Source organism: Puccinia triticina, chromosome 4A (genome assembly GCF_026914185.1).
Source record: "Puccinia triticina chromosome 4A, complete sequence".
NCBI classification, from domain to species: domain Eukaryota; kingdom Fungi; phylum Basidiomycota; class Pucciniomycetes; order Pucciniales; family Pucciniaceae; genus Puccinia; species Puccinia triticina.
The window spans coordinates 4,682,978-4,705,149 of NC_070561.1; the positions used below are offsets into that span (position 1 = coordinate 4,682,978).

General features: G+C 48.6%; 1 protein-coding gene across 1 annotated transcript; it reads right to left on the bottom strand.

Annotated features, from left to right (window-relative positions):
* Nucleotides 1-119: 119 nt before the first annotated feature.
* Nucleotides 120-21,916, bottom strand: PtA15_4A542 (uncharacterized protein; the record flags this gene model as incomplete). Its single annotated transcript, XM_053168437.1, has 4 exons — nucleotides 120-221; nucleotides 295-1,207; nucleotides 1,304-1,951; nucleotides 21,816-21,916. 4 exons carry the CDS (start codon nucleotides 21,914-21,916, stop codon nucleotides 120-122), a joined length of 1,764 nt encoding a protein of 587 aa, XP_053019646.1.
* Between the last annotated feature and the right edge of the window lie 256 nt (nucleotides 21,917-22,172).

Sequence of the window (22,172 nt, forward strand, 5' to 3'; positions counted from 1 at the left end):
CATAACATTCTTGTCCATTTTATACAACCTATGTTCAAAGCTGCGTATGATTTCTTCGCGATTCTTGAGAGAATCTAGATGGATCTGATTAGACAAAGGGATGTTGCTAGTTATGAGTTTCAACGTGGAGAGGAGATGTTGAGACAGAGGGGGTACTGGTCGGTGATGTTGGTGAAGTCTTTCCCCCTGATGTAAGGCCACATGGGCGGCATACAGATCTCCTGATAGGGCAAAAATTGAATGGATATTGTCAGCGATTAGTAGGGATCAATCAATGAGGGGGAGGGTACTGACATTAGTCTTACAGCGTGGATCACAGTCTGCCCAATTGGACCATCCGAGCCATTTCTGCAGCCCTTCGATCTCTCCACGCCACTCTGGAATTTTCGCCCGAGCTTCATTCTCGAGTGTCGAGTTGAAGGTGTAGGTGGGCTTGACAGGAAGCGATAGTTTGATAGTTTGCGAAAAGAGACTGTAGATTGTGGTGCATATCCGGCTCAACGTGCCCTCGATAGCCCCAATGATGAGCTGGATGGAGTGGTTCAGATCGGAGGGAAGCAGAGGCGCCGATGTGTAGGCGGTAGCACATTTGCGGATCCCCTCAGAAAGCCAGTCTGGCTCGGGCGAGTGCCAGTGGGCGAAGTCGAGCGAAGGCATGAGGATGTCGTAGGACAATCCACGCACTTCGATGGCTTGCTCTGTGGCATTCAGGTCGTGCCTATCCAGGACGTATCGCAGCTCGACGATGGGATGGCTGTACCGCTGCACAATCGTCAAGACCAGGGCGCGCCAGTCCAAGCGGTCCGAGTCCATCTGCCAGTTCTCGGCATTCTTCCGCGCAAGCACCTCGGCAAGCCGGGCTTGGACGGTCTGTGTATCGTCGGCACTGATCCCGTACAGCCGATGCCGCGAACGCGGTCCTTCGCTCGTCCCTTCTGCCCGGCGCTTCGCATCCAGACTCTCCAGCCCATCGTAAAACGAGACGAAACCCATTGGATCTAGGATTACGCGCACTTCTCCAGGCGCGAAAAACTCGCGCTCGCCCGAGCGGGCGTAGTTCCAGCGCGCTCTAGCATAGAACGGGGGATCTGGGACCGGAGGATCGGAAGTCGCACTTTGGTCGCGCCCCAGAGAAGTAGTGGTCTGGACTTCGGAATCCCACTGGTGTTCGTAATAGGGGTCTGCAGCATTGATCATCCCAAGAAGTCTGGCGCGAAGGAGCAAAAAACAGATGACATCAGCTTGGGATCACGGTGCATGAGCCAGTGGCTGAGAAAGAGGGCAGAGGAACGAAGTGCTCAACTGAATCCCCTTTGCGAAATCGCACCATAACAATTCGAATGAGGTGGCCATCCTGACGACACCCTCGAAGCCATGTTTGTCTCCGAATCGGCAGAGCGCAAGGGCGCGAGCAGCTTCGATGGTGCGGTTTTGGCCGGGCCCGGGGTCGGGGTTCTCAAGGGGGATAGAGGTGTTGGTGATCACGTACTGCGAGTCCATGAAGCCGGGCGTGCCGAGCGAAGCGCTCTGGCCATCAACATAGAGCACCCTCAGCGGCCGGGTGGCGGCATAGGTGTAGAGATCCAGCTCTCCGCCGCGATGGCTGAAGATCGAGTAGCCCATCTCGGCATTCAAGGCCAGCCACTCGGGTCCGGATGATGGGGGCCCAGTGCTGTTGTTCGTGGCATGTAAAGCAGCGTCGACCGCGGGATCAGGCCGGGGATGATCGAGTGCCCGCTGTAGGCAAATGCGTTGGGCCATTGCTGCAGCAGACTTGCGAATGATGCAAAGATAAGATTCGAGTTGTCCCGCCCAGAACTTGAAGGCGCCGAGGCTTCCGATCGCAAGACGTGTTGCTGCCGTCGCGTTGGAGTTGCTTTTGCCAGAGCTGAGAACAGCCAGAAAGACCATACGTATCTCAGTAGGACACTGATGTGGAGGAGCTTCATCGCTGTTTTGTTTGCGTTGCTTAGAGAAAAATGTTTGATGCCTATTGCGAGATGCTATCCTGGTTAAAGATGTTGATGGATCCTCTGACGGGCCTGAAAGTCTTTAGGTTTTTATATTCAGAAGAGATAGAGCAAGGCTGTTCTGCTTCCAGGCTTGTGATTGCTAGATTCCTCTGCAGACCCACTCGAAAGAGGGCCAGCTGTTTGCTTGTCTTCCCAAAAGGATTATTCGCGAGGGACAGCTGTGCCTCCAAGCTGTTTGACCATTTCTGCGCCCTCCCCCCCCCCTCTCTCGCTACTGTTTTCGAATAAGAGGTAGTGGGCAGACTACCGCTACACCTCGGATGCACCGCAAGTGAGGGGCCGTCTTTGGAACGTTGGGGATTCCAATCAGGCTGGGATTACTGTTAAGTTCTAAAGCGGATTATGGTTCCAACCTTATCCCTGTTGACTCAATCTTGACTCAAGTTCCTTCTCTGGAGAAGGAGGGGCTTGTCGGCATGGCATTTGCAGGTGCTTCGGCGTCAATTGTAGCCGGGCTACAGATACCAGACGGGTATCCCCCGTTCTGGAGGCGAGATACAGGAGGCACTCGCCTCCCTCGCCTAGTTCGGACTAGTGCCGGAGTTAGGCTAAAGCGCCTCCTTTCTTTCTTCTTGCTACAGCCGCAGGGGTTTGTCCTGTACGGCTGTAGACTCTTGTTTGTACCCCTGTACTCAGGGTAGTCACGTGTTGTTGTTTCATTCTTGAGGCCACTATATAAAGTGGCCTTTCTTCAGTTGTAGGGGTTTTTCCCCCAGTTCCTTTTTTAGTCGGAATCCTAGACTTAGCTAGTTTTCCTCGTCTGTGCGCGCGCCCCTCCCGCTGAGCCTCTGTCGCCTGAAGAGCCCCGCTTCAGTGGTAGCGAGAGCTAAAGTCAACCATTCGACCGTAACAACTCGCCATAATTACTATAAAAAATTTTTACTTACATACTTCGGATTCATTACCATCATCATCCAACCCACCCGTCACCGTTCCTTGTTCAAAGATCTTCTTGTCCTCCTCGCCGCTAGAAACCAGCGGTCAGTCAAGGCTTCATTCTTTTCTTCTTACTTCCGAACTCTGTGCGGGTCGGTCCCAAAGTCCTTAGTTTGTGGCAGTTGTTGTCACCCTGTTAAGAGGGCGACGCCTCTGGGTGAGGCTCAGCAACGGAATAGCGAGCATAGTGCTCGAAGAATAAGGAGGGCTACAGATAGCTTACTATTTTTTTTACCGCCCTCTGCGCGTCGTCTAGATGTCGAATATGGGAAAAGTCGCCCACAGCCCGAAGGGAAAGTTTTGCGAAGGCTCTTCGGCCGATCTCGGCGAAGTCCCGCCAGGGCCTGCGAATCAGGAGAAGTACACTCCGGAGGAAGTCAACGCCATGACTGGCCCACAACGTCAGTGGCTGAGACAGCGCGAGTATCTGATTGCTGGTTCAGATGACTTACTTGACTGGGAACCCGAAACAGTAGGTCCCTCTTCTGGCGCATCCTCTGAGGAGACCGTAGGGAAGATTGAAGCGTCTCTGACGAGCGCTTTCAATCAAATGAAGGTGAACCACCCTCAACACCAGCCGGCCCACCACGCTCCAAATTCGGCTTCAGCCGCAGCACCGGCCCCGGCCGAAGGATACCAGCACCAAGGGTATCAACAATCGGCGCAGGCTGGAGGGTACCACCAGACTGGGTACCAGAACGCGGCTCCAGCCGCAGAAAATCCTCAGGGGGTGTTCCATCAAGCCCCCGAACCGGCCAATGTGCCGGTGTGGTGCTCCATTGGCGTGACAATGCCAAAAGCACATTGCAGAGGTATTGAGACAGCATAGATACAGCTATCATTCATTATAAGAGGAGGAAGTTATATATAATACAAGCAGTGTATGTGTTGATGGGAGGAATGGATTCATTACAGATACAGACAGATGGATGAGGGATAGTGTTAGCACGGACGGAACGGCAGACTAGGATCATGTAGGATGGACGGCGTGATCAGGGATGGAATGGAGGACCATGACTAGGTAGGATGGCAGGGAGGTGGAAGGATGTTATCAATAGAAGAGGTGGAAGGTATTGGGAGCACATGTCTCAACCAGGAATGGAAGGGAGGATGGTGTGGTGTATCAAGTAAGGCAGTGTTATAAGGGTATATTACTTGTGTAAGGGTATATTATCTTTATAAGGGTGGTATATTACTTTATAAGGGTCTAGGATTCAGTATGATGGGATATGGATGTAAGTATTAATTAGGGAGGAGGAAGAAGGAAGGATGGAGCAAGGTGGGAGGAGAGACTTTGACCCCCAATATTCTGGATGGAAGAAGGCAACAGCTGGACATGCAGGCATATGGTAGGTTACGGAAGGTTGTTTGGGTCACCTAGCAACACATGATATCATGCAGTGCAGCATATGCAGGCAGATAAGGTGTTCAAGGAGCCTGCCTGCAGAATCAATTACATCATTCTTTGGCAGGCAGTGCAACACATGCATATATTGCTGTGCAACTGATATCCCCTCCTGCAGAATCCATTACCTAATTGTTTGGCAGGCAGTGCAACACATGCATATCTTGCTGTGCAACTGATATCCCCTGCAGAAAATAGCCCTCACAAGGAGTTCCCCTGGAGCTAAATTCCCTCACCCTTCAATATATAAGGAGGCCTCTTTCCCCCCCTCATCAGATCTTTTCCCCATCAGCCTACAGAGGTTTGGTCACAGTGGTTAGTTTAGTTACAGTGGTAGTTTAGTGGTATTTTAGTGGTAGTGGTAGTGGTAGTGGTAGTGTTAAGTTTGAGTCAGTAGTAGTAGTAGTAGTCAGGAGCTCTAGTAGTAATTAAAGTGCCTTATCAAGAGATTGTTAAGGAAGAGATTATTACCAACTTCATCAACAACAATTATAACAAGTAGTAGTAGTGTAGTAGCAACCAGGAGCTCTAGTATTGATTAAAGTGCCTTATCAAGAGATTGCTTAAGGAAGAGATCATTACCAACCTTCTCATCAACAACCCAACATCAACAACAATTGTATTTTACATAATTGATCCCACTGGATTACATTATCCCTCCAGCATCAGAAGTTGTAACAGATCTGCAAGAATAGTGATTTGAGGAATCTAGGTCTGATAGAGATTACTATACAAAAGTAAGATCTATCTTGGAATCAGCCACATCTTTATAAATATTGATTACAAGACTCTTAGTTATTTGCATAGTACCATTAGAGGGGCAGGTCTTTCAAACCACCCGTAAGTTGTAATAGCCTTTCAACCTATTAGCACTTTATTTCCCCCTCAGAGGATATTTTCACCAAATAAGCATTTAGTGTCCCACAAGAGTCCCTACACCGGAGCTTGTCATCCCGCCCGAGATTGATCCGTCAAAGGTTCTAAAGGGATGGCCGGACAAAGACAGTCCGAAGTTTTTGGGGGGGCTAGGCGAAAGGGCCACCTCCTGGCTAAGAGTAGTTGCAGTCCTCATCAAGGATCGCAGAGCTCACCCAGGGATCTGGCACCGAGTAGCCAGCCAGCGCCTCAGTGGGAAGGCATTTCGCGACTGGACCGATGCGTCCGCCGAAGACACCCAGCCAAAAAGCTGGGCACAGTTCAAGGAGTGGCTCGTCCGGTTGAATCCGTTGGGCACTACGCCGGCGTTACTGGCGTCGGAGTTGGATAAGCTGCGACAAGGGCCGAATGAGGCCGTCCAGTTCTTCTACAAGCGGTTCTGCGCTTGGCAGCAGAAGGCGAAGACGATCCACTTCGCCCATGATGAACAGACTGCGTTCATCACTCGGCTCACCCCGGGCCTCTCTTGAAAAGTCCAGGAGTTCGTGACCGGAGAAACCATCCGCGGTAATCCCTGCGCGATGAAGGACGTTGTTATGGCAGCCATCGCCAACGACCAGCACTACCGCACCTCGGTCGCAGCGCCAGTTGCTGGAGGATCGGGAGCCGGGAAGCGCCGAGCCGACGGCGACGGAGGCAAGAATCGGAAGAAGACTTCGTGGCCTTGCCACAATTGCAAAGTCGAGGGGCACTCCGCTAGGAACTGCCCAGAACCAAAGACCGACGCCCAAAAGGCGTGGGAGAAGGCTAATCAAGCCAAGAACCAAAAAAAAGAGTAGTCGGTGAGGAAGAGTCTCTCCCACCGACGTTAGTTGTAATTTCTTCTCCCTTATGCAATCCATCTGTTGTTGAGAAGGACTTACAAGAGCCTCGCCGTGAGTTGTCCCACCGTGAGATAGAATCAGCTGAAGTGTCTGCTAGCCGCCCAGGCATGGGGGTAGCCGTGTCAGACGGACCGATTGAGACCGGCACCGAGCAGCCGGAGTTGTCCGCTGATGTCGTAAGCGACTGCTTGTGCATCGATGGATGCCATGCTGTCGAGTTTGCGCCGGATGAACCCCAAGGGGTTCGCGCAGAATTCCATCATTTAGTCGAGGGCCGCTTGGCCAGGGTCCTCCTCGACACCGGCGCGGGTTCGTCGTATGTGTCAAGTTCGTTTGTTTCGGATCGTGAGTTGTCAATCAGTCGAGCGGCCGAATCGTTTAGAGTTACCGGAGCTTTCGGCGATCGGGTGTCCGACGACAGGTTAGCATCCGTCCGTTTCATTCTCTCGGGGGTTTCCTTCGAAGTCGTTTGTAGAATAGCGCCGTTGTCCAGTTATGACGTCATCCTCGGTCGCGATTGGATATCCACGAATGTCGTGTCGACCGACTGGAATTCAAACACGTGGCATTTAAGGGATCAGTTCAGTAATGTCGTTCCCTTTAGTTTATCCTCGTCGACGGTCTGTAGTCTGATGACTCACGAGTTGGCCGTAATGTCTGAGGAAGAAGAGGTATTTCTACCTCGCTCGATCCGGCGCCACAAATTCTATGAAGGCGCCCGGGAGTCGTTCCTATGCTTAATGGAATCGGAGGGAGTGAAAGGCCCGAGGGATGAGTTACCGGTGGGTTTACCCACCGAGTTCGGACCCGACGCCGCGCTCAGAAATTCGTTGCAGTCCCTAGTAAGGCGCTTCGGAGGGGTTTTTGGACCTATCGATTCGGTTTCCTCGAAACCCAGAACCATAGAGCACCTGGTTAACACCGGAGATGCTGAAGCCGTTCACCAGCCGGTGCGGCAGTTGTCACCGGCCCTTCTGGGCACGCTGAAAGAAAGACTAGAAGGCTTACAGGCGGCCGGATTTATTAGGCCATCGACGTCCGCGTGGTCATCACCTATCGTCATGGTGAAGAATCCTACTTCAGGAAAGGTTAGGCTGTGCGTCGACTACAGAAAAGTGAACGCCCTCACCAGAAAGGACAGGCACCCGCTGCCTATTATCCAAGAGTGCTTCGATGCACTGCGGGGAGCGAAGTTCTTCTCGAAGGTCGATCTTCAACAAGGTTTTCACCAAATGAAGATCGCAGAGTCGGATGTCCCTAAAACAGCATTTGGGACCAAGTACGGCCATTTTGAATGGTTAGTAATGCCCTTTGGGCTCGTGAACGCACCTTTGACGTTCCAGCGTATGATGACGCAGATCCTCCGACCGTTTATTGATGTGTTCGTTCAGGTATACCTTGACGACATACTCATTTATTCGGCGAGTGAAGAAGAACATGTTCAGCATGTCGAGCGGGTTCTTGAGGTGCTTCGGCGCGAGGACTTGAAGTGTAGTGGCGCTAAGTGCGCATTTGGCCTCCGGGAGATACAATACGTTGGCCATATCATCGGACACAACTCGATTCGTCCGATGGAGCAGAAGCTCAGTTGCGTCCGCGACTGGCCACGGCCTCAGACGGTATACGACGTGCGTTTGTTCCTCGGGCTGTGCGGGTTCTATCGCCGATATGTGAAGAACTTCGCAAAGATTGCCGCCCCGTTGCATGACCTGACGGCGGGCGGAGTGGCAAAACGTCAGTCAGTCCAGTGGCTGCCGCAGCAGGAGGTAGCTTTCCGCCAGTTGAAGGAAGCATTAGTTAGCGCACCCATCCTCTTGATACCGGACGTACTGAAAAAGTTCGTCATGGAGACCGATGCCTCAGACTTCGCCATAGGAGCGGTGCTTCTGCAGGACGGTGACGACTCGCTGCTACATCCCGTGGCTTTCGAGTCAAGTAAACTAAACAAGGCGCAGAGGAATTACCCTGCGCAGGAACGCGAGCTGTTAGCTATCATACATGCTTGGCGGAAATGGCACATCTATTTGGATGGCGCAGTCGAGACGACAGTAGTTTACACTGACCATGCTTCTCTGGCTTACTTACAGACCCAGCTGTTGCCTACGAAGCGTCTCCTTCGCTGGATTGAGGAGTTCGCCGAGATGGATATCGAAATTCGGTATAAGAAGGGCGCCGAGAACATCGTGCCCGACGCGCTCTCGCGGAGAAGTGACCTAGCGTTACTAGAAGAGGTAACAGATCAGCTTCATGAGACTGACTGGCCTTTGATTATACCCTATCTTATAGAGGGAAGAACGTTACCTGAAGGTATCCCAGAACGCCTGGTCATACGGGCGAAGGAGAACATCAAGCTCTTCGAATACGACCCGGACGACGAGACCTTGATTTATCTGGGCCGTCGAGGGTTGAAAGAACGGTCGCCATTCGTCGCGTTTGCCTACCGGTTCGATTTGCTCAGGTCGGTTCACGATGAGCTCGGCCATAGAGGCAGAGACTGCACCTTGCAGATCCTGCGGGGTCGGGGGTGGTGGCCGAAGAGGTATGATGATGTGCAGAGTTATATCCGCACATGCGAGTCGTGTCAGATACACGAAAGGCCGCACGCTTCGCAGGAGACCGGCCTCCAGAAGCCTTTGCCGGCAGTGTTGCCGTTTGAGCGCTGGTCCTCGGACCTGGTGCAGATGCCAGAAAGCTACAAAAAGGGATACAAGTGGATCTTGACAGCAATAGACCACTGTACCTCGTGGCCCGTGGCAGTTCCGCTGAAAGATGCTTCAGCGGCAGAATTGGCACAAGCAATTTGCGACGAGGTGATTACACCTTTCGGAGCCCCAAAAGAATTCCTGACGGACCGAGGATCCAACTACCTGTCCGCCGGTTTCCAGAAGTTCCTGGCCGCGGCCGGGAGCAAGCCAGTCCGAACATCTGGGTATCATCCCCAGACTAATGGAAAATCAGAAAGATTCAACGGGATCTTAGAAGCGGCTCTGTTCCGCATGAACAAGACCGGAGACCCAGCAAGATGGGAAGACTTTCTCCCAGCGGCGTTGTTCTCCGCAAGGATCCACGCCAGCGATAGCAGTGGGTTCTCCCCTTTCGAGCTCCTCTACGGTGTTAAACCGAGGTTGCCACAGGACCGTCGGCGAATGGTCGCCGCAGAAGCTGCCCTACCCGGGCATGAAGAACTAAAAGTGCGCATTGAAGCGCTAAACAGGACTAGAATAACTGCCGCGGGCAATACCGCTACGCGTGCATTAAAGAATAAAGAGGCTTTCGACGGAAAGACGGCCTTTGCACGAGACTTAGAACGCCTCGTAGTCGGGCAAGCTGTGAAGCTTCGCAATGAAAAACACACCAAGGGTCAGCCAAGGTGGTTTGGACCATTCATGGTCAAAGCAGTCCTCGAGAACAATGTCTACATTGTTGAGGATCATCAGGGCGTCGAATACCCTAGACCAGTTAACGGGAACAGTCTGAAACCCGTAGCACTGCGCTCCCTCATCGTCAATGATATGTGGGCCGCACCGCCTGCTATTGCGCAGCGCGAAAAAAGGGCCGACGCCAAGGTGGCAAGGGACCTACTCAAGAAGACACGGTCTTTAGCCAAGACCAAGAATAAGCCCCCAGTAGTGACTGAGGCACCCAGTGCGAGCCCAGAGGCTCCCCCGGCTAAGACACCGGGAAGAAGGCTCCGGCTCCGGCTCGGGCCGCCGCCATCAGGGTCCGGGACGGCCCCCGTTTAGGGAGGGGGATGTTGTAGCCGGGCTACAGATACCAGACGGGTATCCCCCGTTCTGGAGGCGAGATACAGGAGGCACTCGCCTCCCTCGCCTAGTTCGGACTAGTGCCGGAGTTAGGCTAAAGCGCCTCCTTTCTTTCTTCTTGCTACAGCCGCAGGGGTTTGTCCTGTACGGCTGTAGACTCTTGTTTGTACCCCTGTACTCAGGGTAGTCACGTGTTGTTGTTTCATTCTCGAGGCCACTATATAAAGTGGCCTTTCTTCAGTTGTAGGGGTTTTTCCCCCAGTTCCTTTTTTAGTCGGAATCCTAGACTTAGCTAGTTTTCCTCGTCTGTGCGCGCGCCCCTCCCGCTGAGCCTCTGTCGCCTGAAGAGCCCCGCTTCACAATCCGGCCCGCGCAACATATACATTTATCTTTATCAATTGCACGCGCCGTGCAGATGAAAGGTTGTCAAAGAATGGCGACCGTCACTAGCTGGTCCAGGACCTGGTTCATCAAGTAAGATCTGGAGGTCACAATGATTTCGACGACGGCATGACTTGAAAGCTCCGTCCGTTGAATCAAGTCATAAGGCCAAGGAGCTCGACGAAATGCCGCGGAAACGAAAGAATGAACAGCATTCTAAATAAATAAAAAAGTCATCGACTCTCTCTCCGCGTTCGGCTTTTAGATGCGTTGGTCTCTGCTCGAAACAGGACCCTGGAAACCCCCTGTAGAGGTGGGTAACCAAAATGTATGAATTTTTTGGCCAAAACCAAAAAGGGTACTCACCAAATATGTATGAATGGCCTTTTTTTGGCATGAGTGTGAGGGCCGGGCTACTATTCAGTTCGCTATATATAGGCTATGAAGATAATCCAAGAGGATTTCTCGCCGATTGCTTGAACAGTAACCTTTACTCTAATGTTTATCGTTTGTAAGATGATTTTATTTGTATATAATGAAGTTTTGATTTCTCGGATAAAACATTTCGAGGAAACAAAGACAAAGAATATCTCGATGAAGAAAAAGAGAAAGAGAGGGGGAAACAATCTCCAGAGTCGCAAGGTAACAACCAAATCAAAAGACAATCCGATGACGACACATTATGAAAGCACTTCATAATGAAAGTGATTGAATCTAAATACTCCGATCATAAGAAACCCATGATCAGTAAGCATCCTGCTGCCCAATCGAAAACCTAGTCAGCCGCATTACTAATCGCGAAGAGATTAGCATAACTCTAAGAAACATCCCGCTGCCCGATTGAATACCTAGTCAGCTGCATTACTAATCGCGAAGAGATTGGCAAAACTCTAAGAAATAAGCAATAAAATCTGCCTAGATCGTTACAAAATAAGGTCAGCCTAATACCCTGAACCAATCATTCAGCAATCACCTTTTCATTAGACTTCTTCTTCTTTTTATTCATTTCATTTTGTTTTCGAAAATTGTCCAAATAAGAGTTAGCCGCCACAGGAACGTGGTTCTGAGAAACCCATGTGTCCTCACCTGGGGTAGAGTTCTTCCAAGACATGAGATAATCAAACTTACCCTTCTTCACCGGCCTGACGTCCGATACCGCCTTTATCGCAGTCCAATCGACTATTTCATCGTCCGTGTAATACTTTTCCTTAATACCCAAGCCTACACGACGTTCCGCCATAACATTTGGATCTATGTAAGGAACTATCAAAGAGACATTAAAAACAGGATGTAATTTTGGATAGTCTCTTGACAGGTCCAACTTTACCGCATTCACACCAACCATCTTGATTACCTTAAATGGGCCGATATATCTGTAATCTAACTTTGAATTCATGCACCGAGATTGGATGAAGTTGCGTCTAAGCAAGACTTGATCCCCTTCAGCATAAAATGGAGCATCCCTCCTACCTTTATTATAATAAGCAGCTTGCTTGACACGCGCCTGATGAAGGCACTCCATTGCCGTCTCTTGCGTGATCTGTAAATCTTCCAAAAAATCATCCAGACCCTTTTGCCCCGTGCTCTCAGTCATGATATTGAATCTAGGATGAAAGCCGTAATTAAAGAAAAACGGAGAAATTTTCAGACTTGCCAAATCCATATTATTGATGGAAAATTCCGCCATTTCCAAACACTTATCCCAGTTATCCTGGTAATAAGAACAAAAATGGCGTAAATAATCCTCCACAACTTGATTCATTTGTTCCGTCTGACCATCAGTCTGCGGATGATACGCGGTGGATAAGGCCAATTGTATGTTTAAAGACTTCATAAGACAAGACCAGAAACTACTCACAAACGTGCTTCCCCTGTTGGAGACAATCTTATCCGGCAACCCATGCAATTTAAAAACATTCTTCCTAAAGAGGTTAGCTAAAACAGACGAGGAAGAAGCCTCCTTGCAAGGGATGAAATGGGACATCTTACTTAAAAGATCAATGACCACCAAGATCAAATCAAACCCACCAGAAGTAGGCAACTTCACAATCATATCCATTCCTATGACGCTCCAGGGTTTCGGATCTGCCACAATTGAAACCAATTTGCCCTCCGCTGCGCGTTGTCGCGCCTTAACTCTTTGACAGGAATCGCAAGAGTTAACATACTTTGTAACAAAAGGCTTAATACCCGGCCAAGAAAAGGTCCGCATTAAAGTGGAAAGCGTCCTAGCTATACCTGGATGCCCCTCCGCCGCCAAATCGTGATAAAGAGTCACCAATCGGGTCCTCGCGGCAAATGGAACAAAGATTCTCCCTTTATGCCAGTAAGCATTGTCGACAAAACAGACCCCGGTTAATACCTTTTCCTCCGCGGAGTATAGACCTGCAAAATAATCTAACAACACTCAAGAGGGCCGCTGGAAAAACAAGTCATGAGCAGAAAAAGGAGTTTGGACCGAGTCCGCCTCACTCTCATTAATCGCACCGCAATCTACCATATGCTTTACTATCAAGTCGACATCAGTACTCATCCTACATCCATCATAGTAATCATCCCTCCGACTAGGACCTTCCGCCGGATTCCTAGACCCACTAACATGATAGATTAGCATATTAAAATTATCCAAAAGCAAGGCCCAGCGTGCCTGCTTTGGCAATAAGTATTTAGCCGTTGTGGTGGACAGATCAGGACACGGGGTAAATTTAGGATTTCTTTGCGCATGGAGCGCGCCGGAAGACTCAAGACATCAAGAACCTCAAGGCTTCTTCAAGTTTCATTGGCGCATCGTGGCGCATTCCCAAGGCGTTTCAGGATTTCCTTCCTCTTTTCTTTCCTCCCCTTCTGTCTCTGTGTGGATGTGTTTATTTTCTTGTGATTTTACTTTCTTTATGTCCTGTTATTTTCCCTTTCATTCTGCGCGCGTTGGATTGGTTTGGATGTAGGAGGGTTGGTCTTTATTTTGTTTTGTCTGTTTTGTTTTGTTTTTGTCTCTGGTCTTGTTTTGTGTAGCGCGCGTGCGCGCTAGGTTGTGATGAGATGTCTGCTACATGTCACAAACTCCAAGGTTTGAGTTCAGTTTGAACTCAGGCTTTGGAGCGGCATGGACCCACTCTGAACCATAATTTTCAGTCTCTCCATCAAAATCAAAGTTATATACGTCTTGGCAAGCTGTTTGCCCGAAGTTTCTCCTCCTGTTAAGTTCATTACCCCGCAAACGCCGATCTTCCCCATCTTCTGGTTTAGATCACACTTCCGCCGGCAGTATCCCTGGTTCTCTCTCAAAACAAAATCCGCCGACGCGCATCTCCAGCCGTTGTAAAATCATTCCCCCCCCAACGCTACACGACTCATCGCGCTCCTTTTTTGGCCAATCACCCCGGAGGGCATACACATCTCAGGTTCTTTGCTTTCTTTCCCCTGCCCAAACTGCTGCTGGCCTAGCACCGGCCAGAGCTCCTCACCGTCCAAAAATATAATAAATTGGAATGATCAGAGAACATCTTAACAGGATTTTCCGTACCCATCAACCAAGCCCGCCATTCCTGACAAGCCAAAACTATTGCCAACAACTCCAAATCAAAGATCTTCCACAAACGCTCCCGCTCCAAAAGCTTGCAAGAAAAATAGCTGACTGGCAAAAAGTCTCCATTTGTGTTTGGCTGACTGAGAACCGCCGCAATCGCAGACCCCAAGGAATCTACATGAACCACCCTATCCCTGTCAAAGTTAAAATGAAGGAGGAGGGGTTCTTTAACAAATAGTTTCTTCAAAGCCTTGAATGCTCTAACAGCCTCATTTGAATCCAAAAATTTAGAATTGCTGTACTTTTCTTGAGTTAACGTAGTCAAAGGACCCGCAACAGTCAAGAACTGCGGAATAAAACGTCTATAGAAATTTGTAAAGCCCAGAAACTTACGCAAACCCCGCACCGTTGCCGGAAAAGGCCATTCGTCAATGGTCTGTAACTTTGACTTATTCATCTTAATACCCGTGTCAGTAATGTCAAAGCCTAAGAAAGTAACCTTAGAGCAGAAAAACTCGCACTTATTTAACGAAGCCTTTAAAGAGAATTCCTGTAGCTTCTGCAGAATACATCCCAAATCCGTGAGATGTTGCTCTCTAGTCTTAGAGTAAATTAGTATGTCGTCAATATAAACAAAGCAGCAGACATCCAGAAATTCTCGCAGAACATGCTGGATAAAACGCTGAAAGGTAGCAGGAGCATTTGCCAAACCAAACGGCATTACCTGGTATTCATACAAACCCCACGGTGTGCGAAAAGCCATCTTCCATTCGTGACCTTCCGCCACCCGCAACAAGTTAAATGCCGCCTTGAGATCTATTTTTGACAAAAACTTGCAACCCTGCAAATTGTTCAGCAAATGAGCAATTACCGGCAGGGGATAGGAATCTCTAACCGTCAAACCGTTCAATATTTGGTAATCAACACAGGGACAATTTGCCTTACCCGGAACTTTGACATAAAAGATTGGCGCCGCCGCGGACAAAGAAGAAACCCGTATGAAGCCCTTGGCCAAGTTATTGTCTACATAAGATTTCAACTCGTCCCTTTCAGTTTTGCTCAGGTTATACATCTTACCAAAAGGTGGAACAGCCCCTTCCTTCAGATTTACTTGACAATCAAATTGCCCTCGATGAGGGGGCAAGTCCGCCAAACTTTCAGTCACGAAAAAATCTGAAAAGGTGTCTGTGAGCGACCTCGCTTCATTACACAAAGACAACTCAGAAACATTCTGTACAACATCATACATTACAATATCTCCATCGGGACCACCTACAAACGACCCAGAATACTTTAACCACGAGTTGCCTAGTATAATGTCCGCTGATGATAAATTGGTTAAGTATAATACAACCCGAGAGAGAAGAAAAGAATTGGAATTGGTAGGAATTAAAACATTCCCTTTTACATAAGAAACAATATCACCCGACGACGCCGTTGATCCGTCAAAAGACTTGCATTGCAACCCCACCGCCATCGGAAAAGTCTCTAAGTTAATCTTATTTGCAAAATTAATGTCAATAAACGAGGCGGATGCGCCAGAATCAACCAAAACAAGTACATCAGCTTTTCTATCATTGTTAATTAGCAGAGATCCATTGAAAAACAATCGATTATCAGACCAAACACATTTCTTAATGTAATAAGAGCGAATACTGTTTGAACCACTCATTTGCTCCGCCATACACGAGTTGAAGTAAATCTCCCCAGCCGACATATCTCTCATATTGACTACATCAGCCGCCAAAGAAGGATCCTCCTTTTTAGCCGATGAATCCGTTGCCTTCTTTTTGAAAGGCAAACCGTCGATCTCCGCCAGAGACTGTCTCTTCTTGCCTTTTCCTTTTCTATCTGGAGGAGGGGAAGGCAAATCGCTAAGGGCAGGTTGAGAACGGGGCTGAGATCGAGTCGGAGGACGAGTGGCCACCGGCACATCCGACCGATGTTCAGCTGCCCTCATCGAATCGCTACGACCGCCACCGCGCTTCTTTCGTCCTGTGAGACCACCCCATTCCTTCCACAACGCCAACATGTCTGTCATATCCATTTCCATCTCTTCTCCCAACACACATCCTCGTCGATTATAGTGTGCAGTGTCGAAAGCCCCTCCACAGCGATTGCAGATGTTACGCTCCACACAAGCTCTTCGGAAAGCCGAGTAAGAAAATCCCAAGTCCTTCATCGCTGCCGTGACTTCGTCCAAATCCATTGGTTCGCCTTTGGATAATTTAACTGGGACGGGAGGCTGTCGGGGAACAGAAGACTGGGCAGCTTGATGGCCACCAGCAATGCGCTGACAAAGATCCGGTTGTGCTGGTGGTTGCTGCTTTTGATGAGAGCGGGGGTCCAAAATCTTGCTGACGCCCGCAACGTTCCTCGAGACCACCGACGCTATCGCCTGTCTCTCCTCCAAGCCCACAGTTTCATCCCAAGGTCCTCGGAAAAGCGCCAGCTTGATGATATTCGGATCAATAGCTTTGTCGTAAGCCAGGCATTTCGTCCGCTCGGCCAGCTTCAAAGGGCGCAACAAAGCATTAAAAATGATGTTGAATTCTTCGATTGATTTAGAGCCTTGTCGAGCCGAATTAAACGCCGCCTCAACTTGCTCCAACTCATGGATATTAGCAAAGGTTCGCTCAATTGTTTTGATGAAGGATTCTGCGTCGTGCAACTCAGCAATAACATAATCCATCATTGAAGAAGCTTGCAATGCCGGTAAATCCAAAATCAAAGCGTTTTTCGACAACAATCCACGCCACCAAGTGTAAGACGGAACCTCTTCATCCATTCGTCCAGAAGCCGGTCGGAAAAACCCCGAAATCCAAAGAATCTTTTGTTTTTCAGTATTGAACTGATCTCCAATTCGCTCAAAGGTATTGCAAATGTAAAAACAAAAATTGTTAGTCTCGCGAGGCATGCCGGTGAAATAAATATGCGGCTTGTGAGGAGGTTCAATAAAAATCTTAGAGCATCTCCAGCGCGGGCGGTAGTTTTGCGGCTGTAAAACCCGCGGTTGCAGCCCGAACTTTGGATATTCAAGTTTTACAGCCGGCGAGTCAACCACCGCAAAGTAGCTAGGTCAAGGCTGCAAATCACCATCAACCTCGAATTCCGGCTCGGCATTCCTCCCCAGTACCAAGCAGCCAGCATGGAACACCATTCAATCTTTGAAAACATCCTGAAATCACAATTCGCCATACTCTCTGCATCAAGGATGATCCGATCAGTCATCTCGGATACGGCAATGATTCTCGCCGAAGAAGACCAGGACAGCAAACCTCAGCCAAAACATGGAGGCTCGCAACCAGGTCAGTCACCCAACCTACCACGCAACTTTCAAGCTGGATACGATCAACTATTCAAAGATTACTTCAGTGATTCACCAATCTACACGGAAAACTTGTTCCGGCGACGTTTCCGGATGCATAGGCCGCTTTTCTTAAAGATTGTACACGATATCACGGAGTATGACCGATATTTTGTCCAGAAAAACAATGCACTCGGCAAGCCTGGCTTGCACCCGCTCCAAAAAATTACTTCGTCAATCCGTATGCTAGCCTACGGAGGAGCTGCAGATGCAAACGATGAGTACCTTCGCATCTCCGAAAGCACGGCCATCGAAAGTCTCACTCGTTTTTGTGCCGCCGTTATTGAGATCTATGGGAAGGAATATCTTAGGCACCCAACAGCCGATGACTTGAAACGAATCTTGGTCATAAATGAAAAGAGGGGTTTCCCCGGCATGCTCGGATCTCTAGACTGCATGCACTGGCCATGGAAGAATTGTCCGGCCGGTTGGAAAGGCCAATATCAAGGGAAAGAGAAGGTCTGTACTCTCGTCTGACTGTAGTTTTAACCAATTGAATGTAGATTGAGATAAATCTCAATTTCTCCAAATCAGGTTGCAACGATGGTTCTTGAGGGTGTTGTATCCCAAGACCTATGGTTTTGGCATGCCTTCTTTGGGCTTGGACTTCTTCTTTTGAGGTTTTTTGGTTGAATCGTTTGGGATGGTAGGTTTGTCGACTTTGGGATGCTCGTCGGTGGTTTTATCATCTTTTGACTTGATTTTTTTTGAAGGTGGCTTGGTATTGTTTCTGGTTTCGTCCTCAACAATGTCAATAGTACGAGCATCTATAAAGAATGAGTCAATCTGATGTACATAGCTTGAATTTGATGTGTGGATATTTTTCACGTACTTGGTTTCTTTGCCTTCGAAACACTCTTTTTTGGTGTGGTTGCGGGAGCTGGGGTGGATTTGGTACTGGATTTTGGTGGCATTCTTGTTGAGGAGACTTTGAAGTTGATGTTTGGTGTTGCTATTGGGGGTTGGGAGTCGGTGTGGTGATGGAATTTTGATGGTGTTGTGTTTTTGTGGGACTGTAGAGGGGAGCTAGATTTGGAGCCTTGGCCAAAAATTGTACCGCCCCGCTTTCACTACCGCCCGATTTACCCCCCGCGATGGGGGCCAAGTTTTGAGGGCGGGGCTGTATAGTCCCGTTACAGCCGCGATTTACCGCCCGCGCTGGAGATGCTCTTAGGGCGATCAGATGATTGCACGCCCACGTGCTCCAATCGACCAAGTCTCCCAAACAACCCTTCGTGGACCCCATCCACAACACCTCGCAAATGCGCCATTGATTCTTGATTTTCCGTTCAGAACTTGAGCAATTTGGAATGAAAAATTGACTTGACGTTCTTCGCGTCGTTTTCTAAGGAAGCAATCGCCTTCTTGTCGTGACGGGCTTGAGTCTGCAATTGAGCAATTGAAGCCGCTTGTGACTCGATTAGGGTGGATTGATGACTGTTATCAACTTTCAAGTTGGACAATAAACTGGACAAATCTTCTTGGACCCCGGATACCACCCCAGCTGGAAAATCTTGAACGGCCGGAATTGGACAAGGTGAAAAGTTTCCCCCAATTGGCCCAGCAACAGGCGGCAGATCTCGAGCGCCAGAAATCGGTCGGGGAGAAAAGTTAATGAACAAACGTGAATTATGATCAAATGGGGAGGGCGTGTTGACCGAGAAAAACGGATTAGGTTGAGCTGGAATTGGCATCTGGATTTGCATCGCCGGTAATTGAGGGTATAAAGGCTCGGAAACTGCACGGTACAGTCCGGCGGCGGTCAGCTCTCCACGCGTCGATCCCGGTATCCAATCTCGGTTAATTGCTAAGCATAGTTGACTAACCTGCACGGTACAGTCCGGCGGCGGTCAGCTCTCCACGCGTCGATCCCGGTATCCAATCTCGGTGAGGAAAGAGAGAGGATCCCGGGCGTGCAAGAGCTGGACTGTACGTGCCCGGCAGTGACAGGGTTAGGGTTTGGACCTGTCACTGACGGAAGCTAAAACATCTATGTACATAGATAACCACTAAAGTTTGCCATCGTGCATCCTGAACTCTAACAGAGGGGGAGTTGGCGTAAATTGTGGAGAAACTCGGACTGGAGTGATAGGGGAGATTACCGATGGTTCAGACATAACTTTGAATAGCCAAAAATTTATAATATGTACTTTTAATCTTATAATATGTACTTTAATTTTGAAGATCAAGATATAATTGTGAGGGCCGGGCTACTATTCAGTTCGCTATATATAGGCTATGAAGATAATCCAAGAGGATTTCTTGCCGATTGCTTGAACAGTAACCTTTACTCTAATGTTTATCGTTTGTAAGATGATTTTATTTGTATGTAATGAAGTTTTGATTTCTCGGATAAAACATTTCGAGGAAACAAAGACAAAGAATATCTCGATGAAGAAAAAGAGAAAGAGAGGGGGAAACAATCTCCAGAGTCGCAAGGTGACAACCAAATCAAAAGACGATCCAATGACGACACATTATGAAAGCACGTCATAATGAAAGTGATTGAATCTAAATACTCCGATCATAAGAAACCTATGATCAGTAAGCATCCCGCTGCCCGATCAAAAACCTAGTCAGCCGCATTACTAATCGCAAAGAGATTAGCATAACTCTAAGAAACATCCCGCTGCCCGATTGAATACCTAGTCAGCTGCATTACTAATCGCGAAGAGATTAGCAAAACTCTAAGAAATAAGCAATAAAATCCGCCTAGATCGTTACAATGAGGGTACGCACAGAAAATGTACTTTTTTTCTCATGGGGTTGGGGGGTTGGTAACAAAGATTGTATGAAAGTTCAGGGTTGAGCAGAAAAGCACCCCGGTAACCCCCCCCCCCCCAAGGCCAGCCAACAATTTGTTTTTTTCAACTGCCCGCCGGCAAGGAGGAGGGGTTCTAGGCTAACTTAGCTAATTCCCTCCTCCTCGGGGGAGCAAAGAGGGTCCCTGCAGGACGGCCTCCCCCTCCAATAGAGGGACTTAGTTAAGTTAGGGTTCTAGGGGGTTTGAGAGCCCACAACTAGTAGCCGGCTTAATCCTGTTTAATCTAGATTCTACTTGAATACACAGAAATTCAAGCTAATTCTCAAAAAGGTAGAAACATGTCTGGGCTCATCAGAGCTCATCTGGACTTGTTCAGAATTTTCTCCAGCCTGGTCCAGCTCATTTCATTGCATATCCCTTCATTTCAATCCTTAGAAAAAAATCCAAAGTTCAATTCATCTTTGAAAAAATGTTGGTCAATACTATTGTTCCAGATCTGCATGACAAATTCTTCTCAATCTCTCTATCAGATTCACAGATACCTTGCGGAACACAAAATGACTTATTCTTTTGGCAGTTTAGCTCTCCTCCAATAATCCCTGAAGATGAAGAAGATGAGAGAATGTGGTATTTTGTGAATAAAAGCATGGATGTGGTCTTTGGTGTTGAAAACTGCAAATAAAATCTCAGGAGTGGAAAGTTTGGCATTGAAGTTGTGCTTGAGTACTTGAAGAAAGCTTGTGATCACCCCTCTTGGAATGCGGACGAGCTCCCAATTAAAACAGTCACAATTGATCTTTTGTGGTTTTTAATCTATTTGTTTTCATTTTTTTGACTTAAAATGCTACAACTGCCTATAAGATGCTATGCAGTGAAAAGAACGGCAAGCTGGCTGCGCAAAAAGGCCCGCTGTGGGGTTTCTGGGCCAAAAAAAAAGGGTACACACCAAATTTGTATGGATTTTTGGGCAGAGCCCTGAGCCTACGCACAAAACCGGTATGAATGCCTTGTGAAAATGTATGAATTTTGGCCAAATCTTGGATTTTTGGTTACCCACCTCTGTAGGGGGTTTCCAGGGTCCTCTCGAAACACTGCGCAATCGTCCGGGACGCAGTTCCCGTCAGACCCATCTTTTGCTGTTCGGTATATGCTCTCGTCCCCTGTCGGTTGTGAGCCGCTCTCGCTTATCGCAGACCGACCTAAGTACTTTCAAGCACATTCGACAAAATCTTTGGCCAGCAGTTTGTTCAAGTGAGCGTCTGTGAAAACGAGATTGTGTCCAAACGTTGCATCCTTAATTCTCTTCTCGCAGTACAATTCCGTTGAAAGCAATGATGAATGGCTTGCAAGTCACTGGTCCTTTGTGAGTAGGGGATGCGGCATTCCAGTCGGGCGATCCAGGTGATTTGGCAGGCGCGCTTTCGCCGTCTTTCGATCATACCTCCTGCTGACTCTCGCCGTATACATACTAGATCTGGACCGGGTGTTGATTACTTCCGATAGTTTGGTGCATCAGAGTCTCGCCAGTCTCTTTGCTGAGCTACTAGCACAAGATGTAGGCAAACCATTTGATCTGTTTCTTAACCAGGCTGTCTGGTGCTGAAGAACAGCCCGTTTTCGCTTTCCTTTCTTCGGGGGTAGACCTCTGGACCTTCGGCCGCGCGCACCTCGCTGGATCCAGAGGAAGGCGAACCAAGTTCCGCGGTGAACTTGCAGCTGATTGGAGATTTGGAGTGCCGTAGCGCCGTGGGTTGCGAGGCTGGTTTCTGGGGGGGGCAGCTCAGGGATTCCGGGATGAAGGATACACAATGCGGCACTTGCAATGTGTTGCTACCGGCAACATGCGTATGTCTGTCCGAGACACACAGGCACCATTTACCTTTCTTGACACTCAAGTCGCACACAGCATGCATCTGTACACTCGACAAGCTTGATACCACTGTCTCGCTGTTCAAAGTAGAAAAGAAAAACACAGGGCATTTCGGTTGTTCTTTCTTTATCTTAGACTTTACTACATAGATCTTTTGGCTTAACAAGGGGAAGGGATTGTATGTGTACATGTAGTTTGCTTGTTCATTTTACTTATTTATTTGCGGATAGTCAAGCGATAGAAGATAGATAGAGAGGGAGAAAGGTGCGGTTTGGAACGACAATATGCAGTGGAAAGCCAAGGATGTGAGAGTTGAGGTAACGATGATCCGCACAGGATATTCGCTGAGGTTAAGTTTTCCTTTTT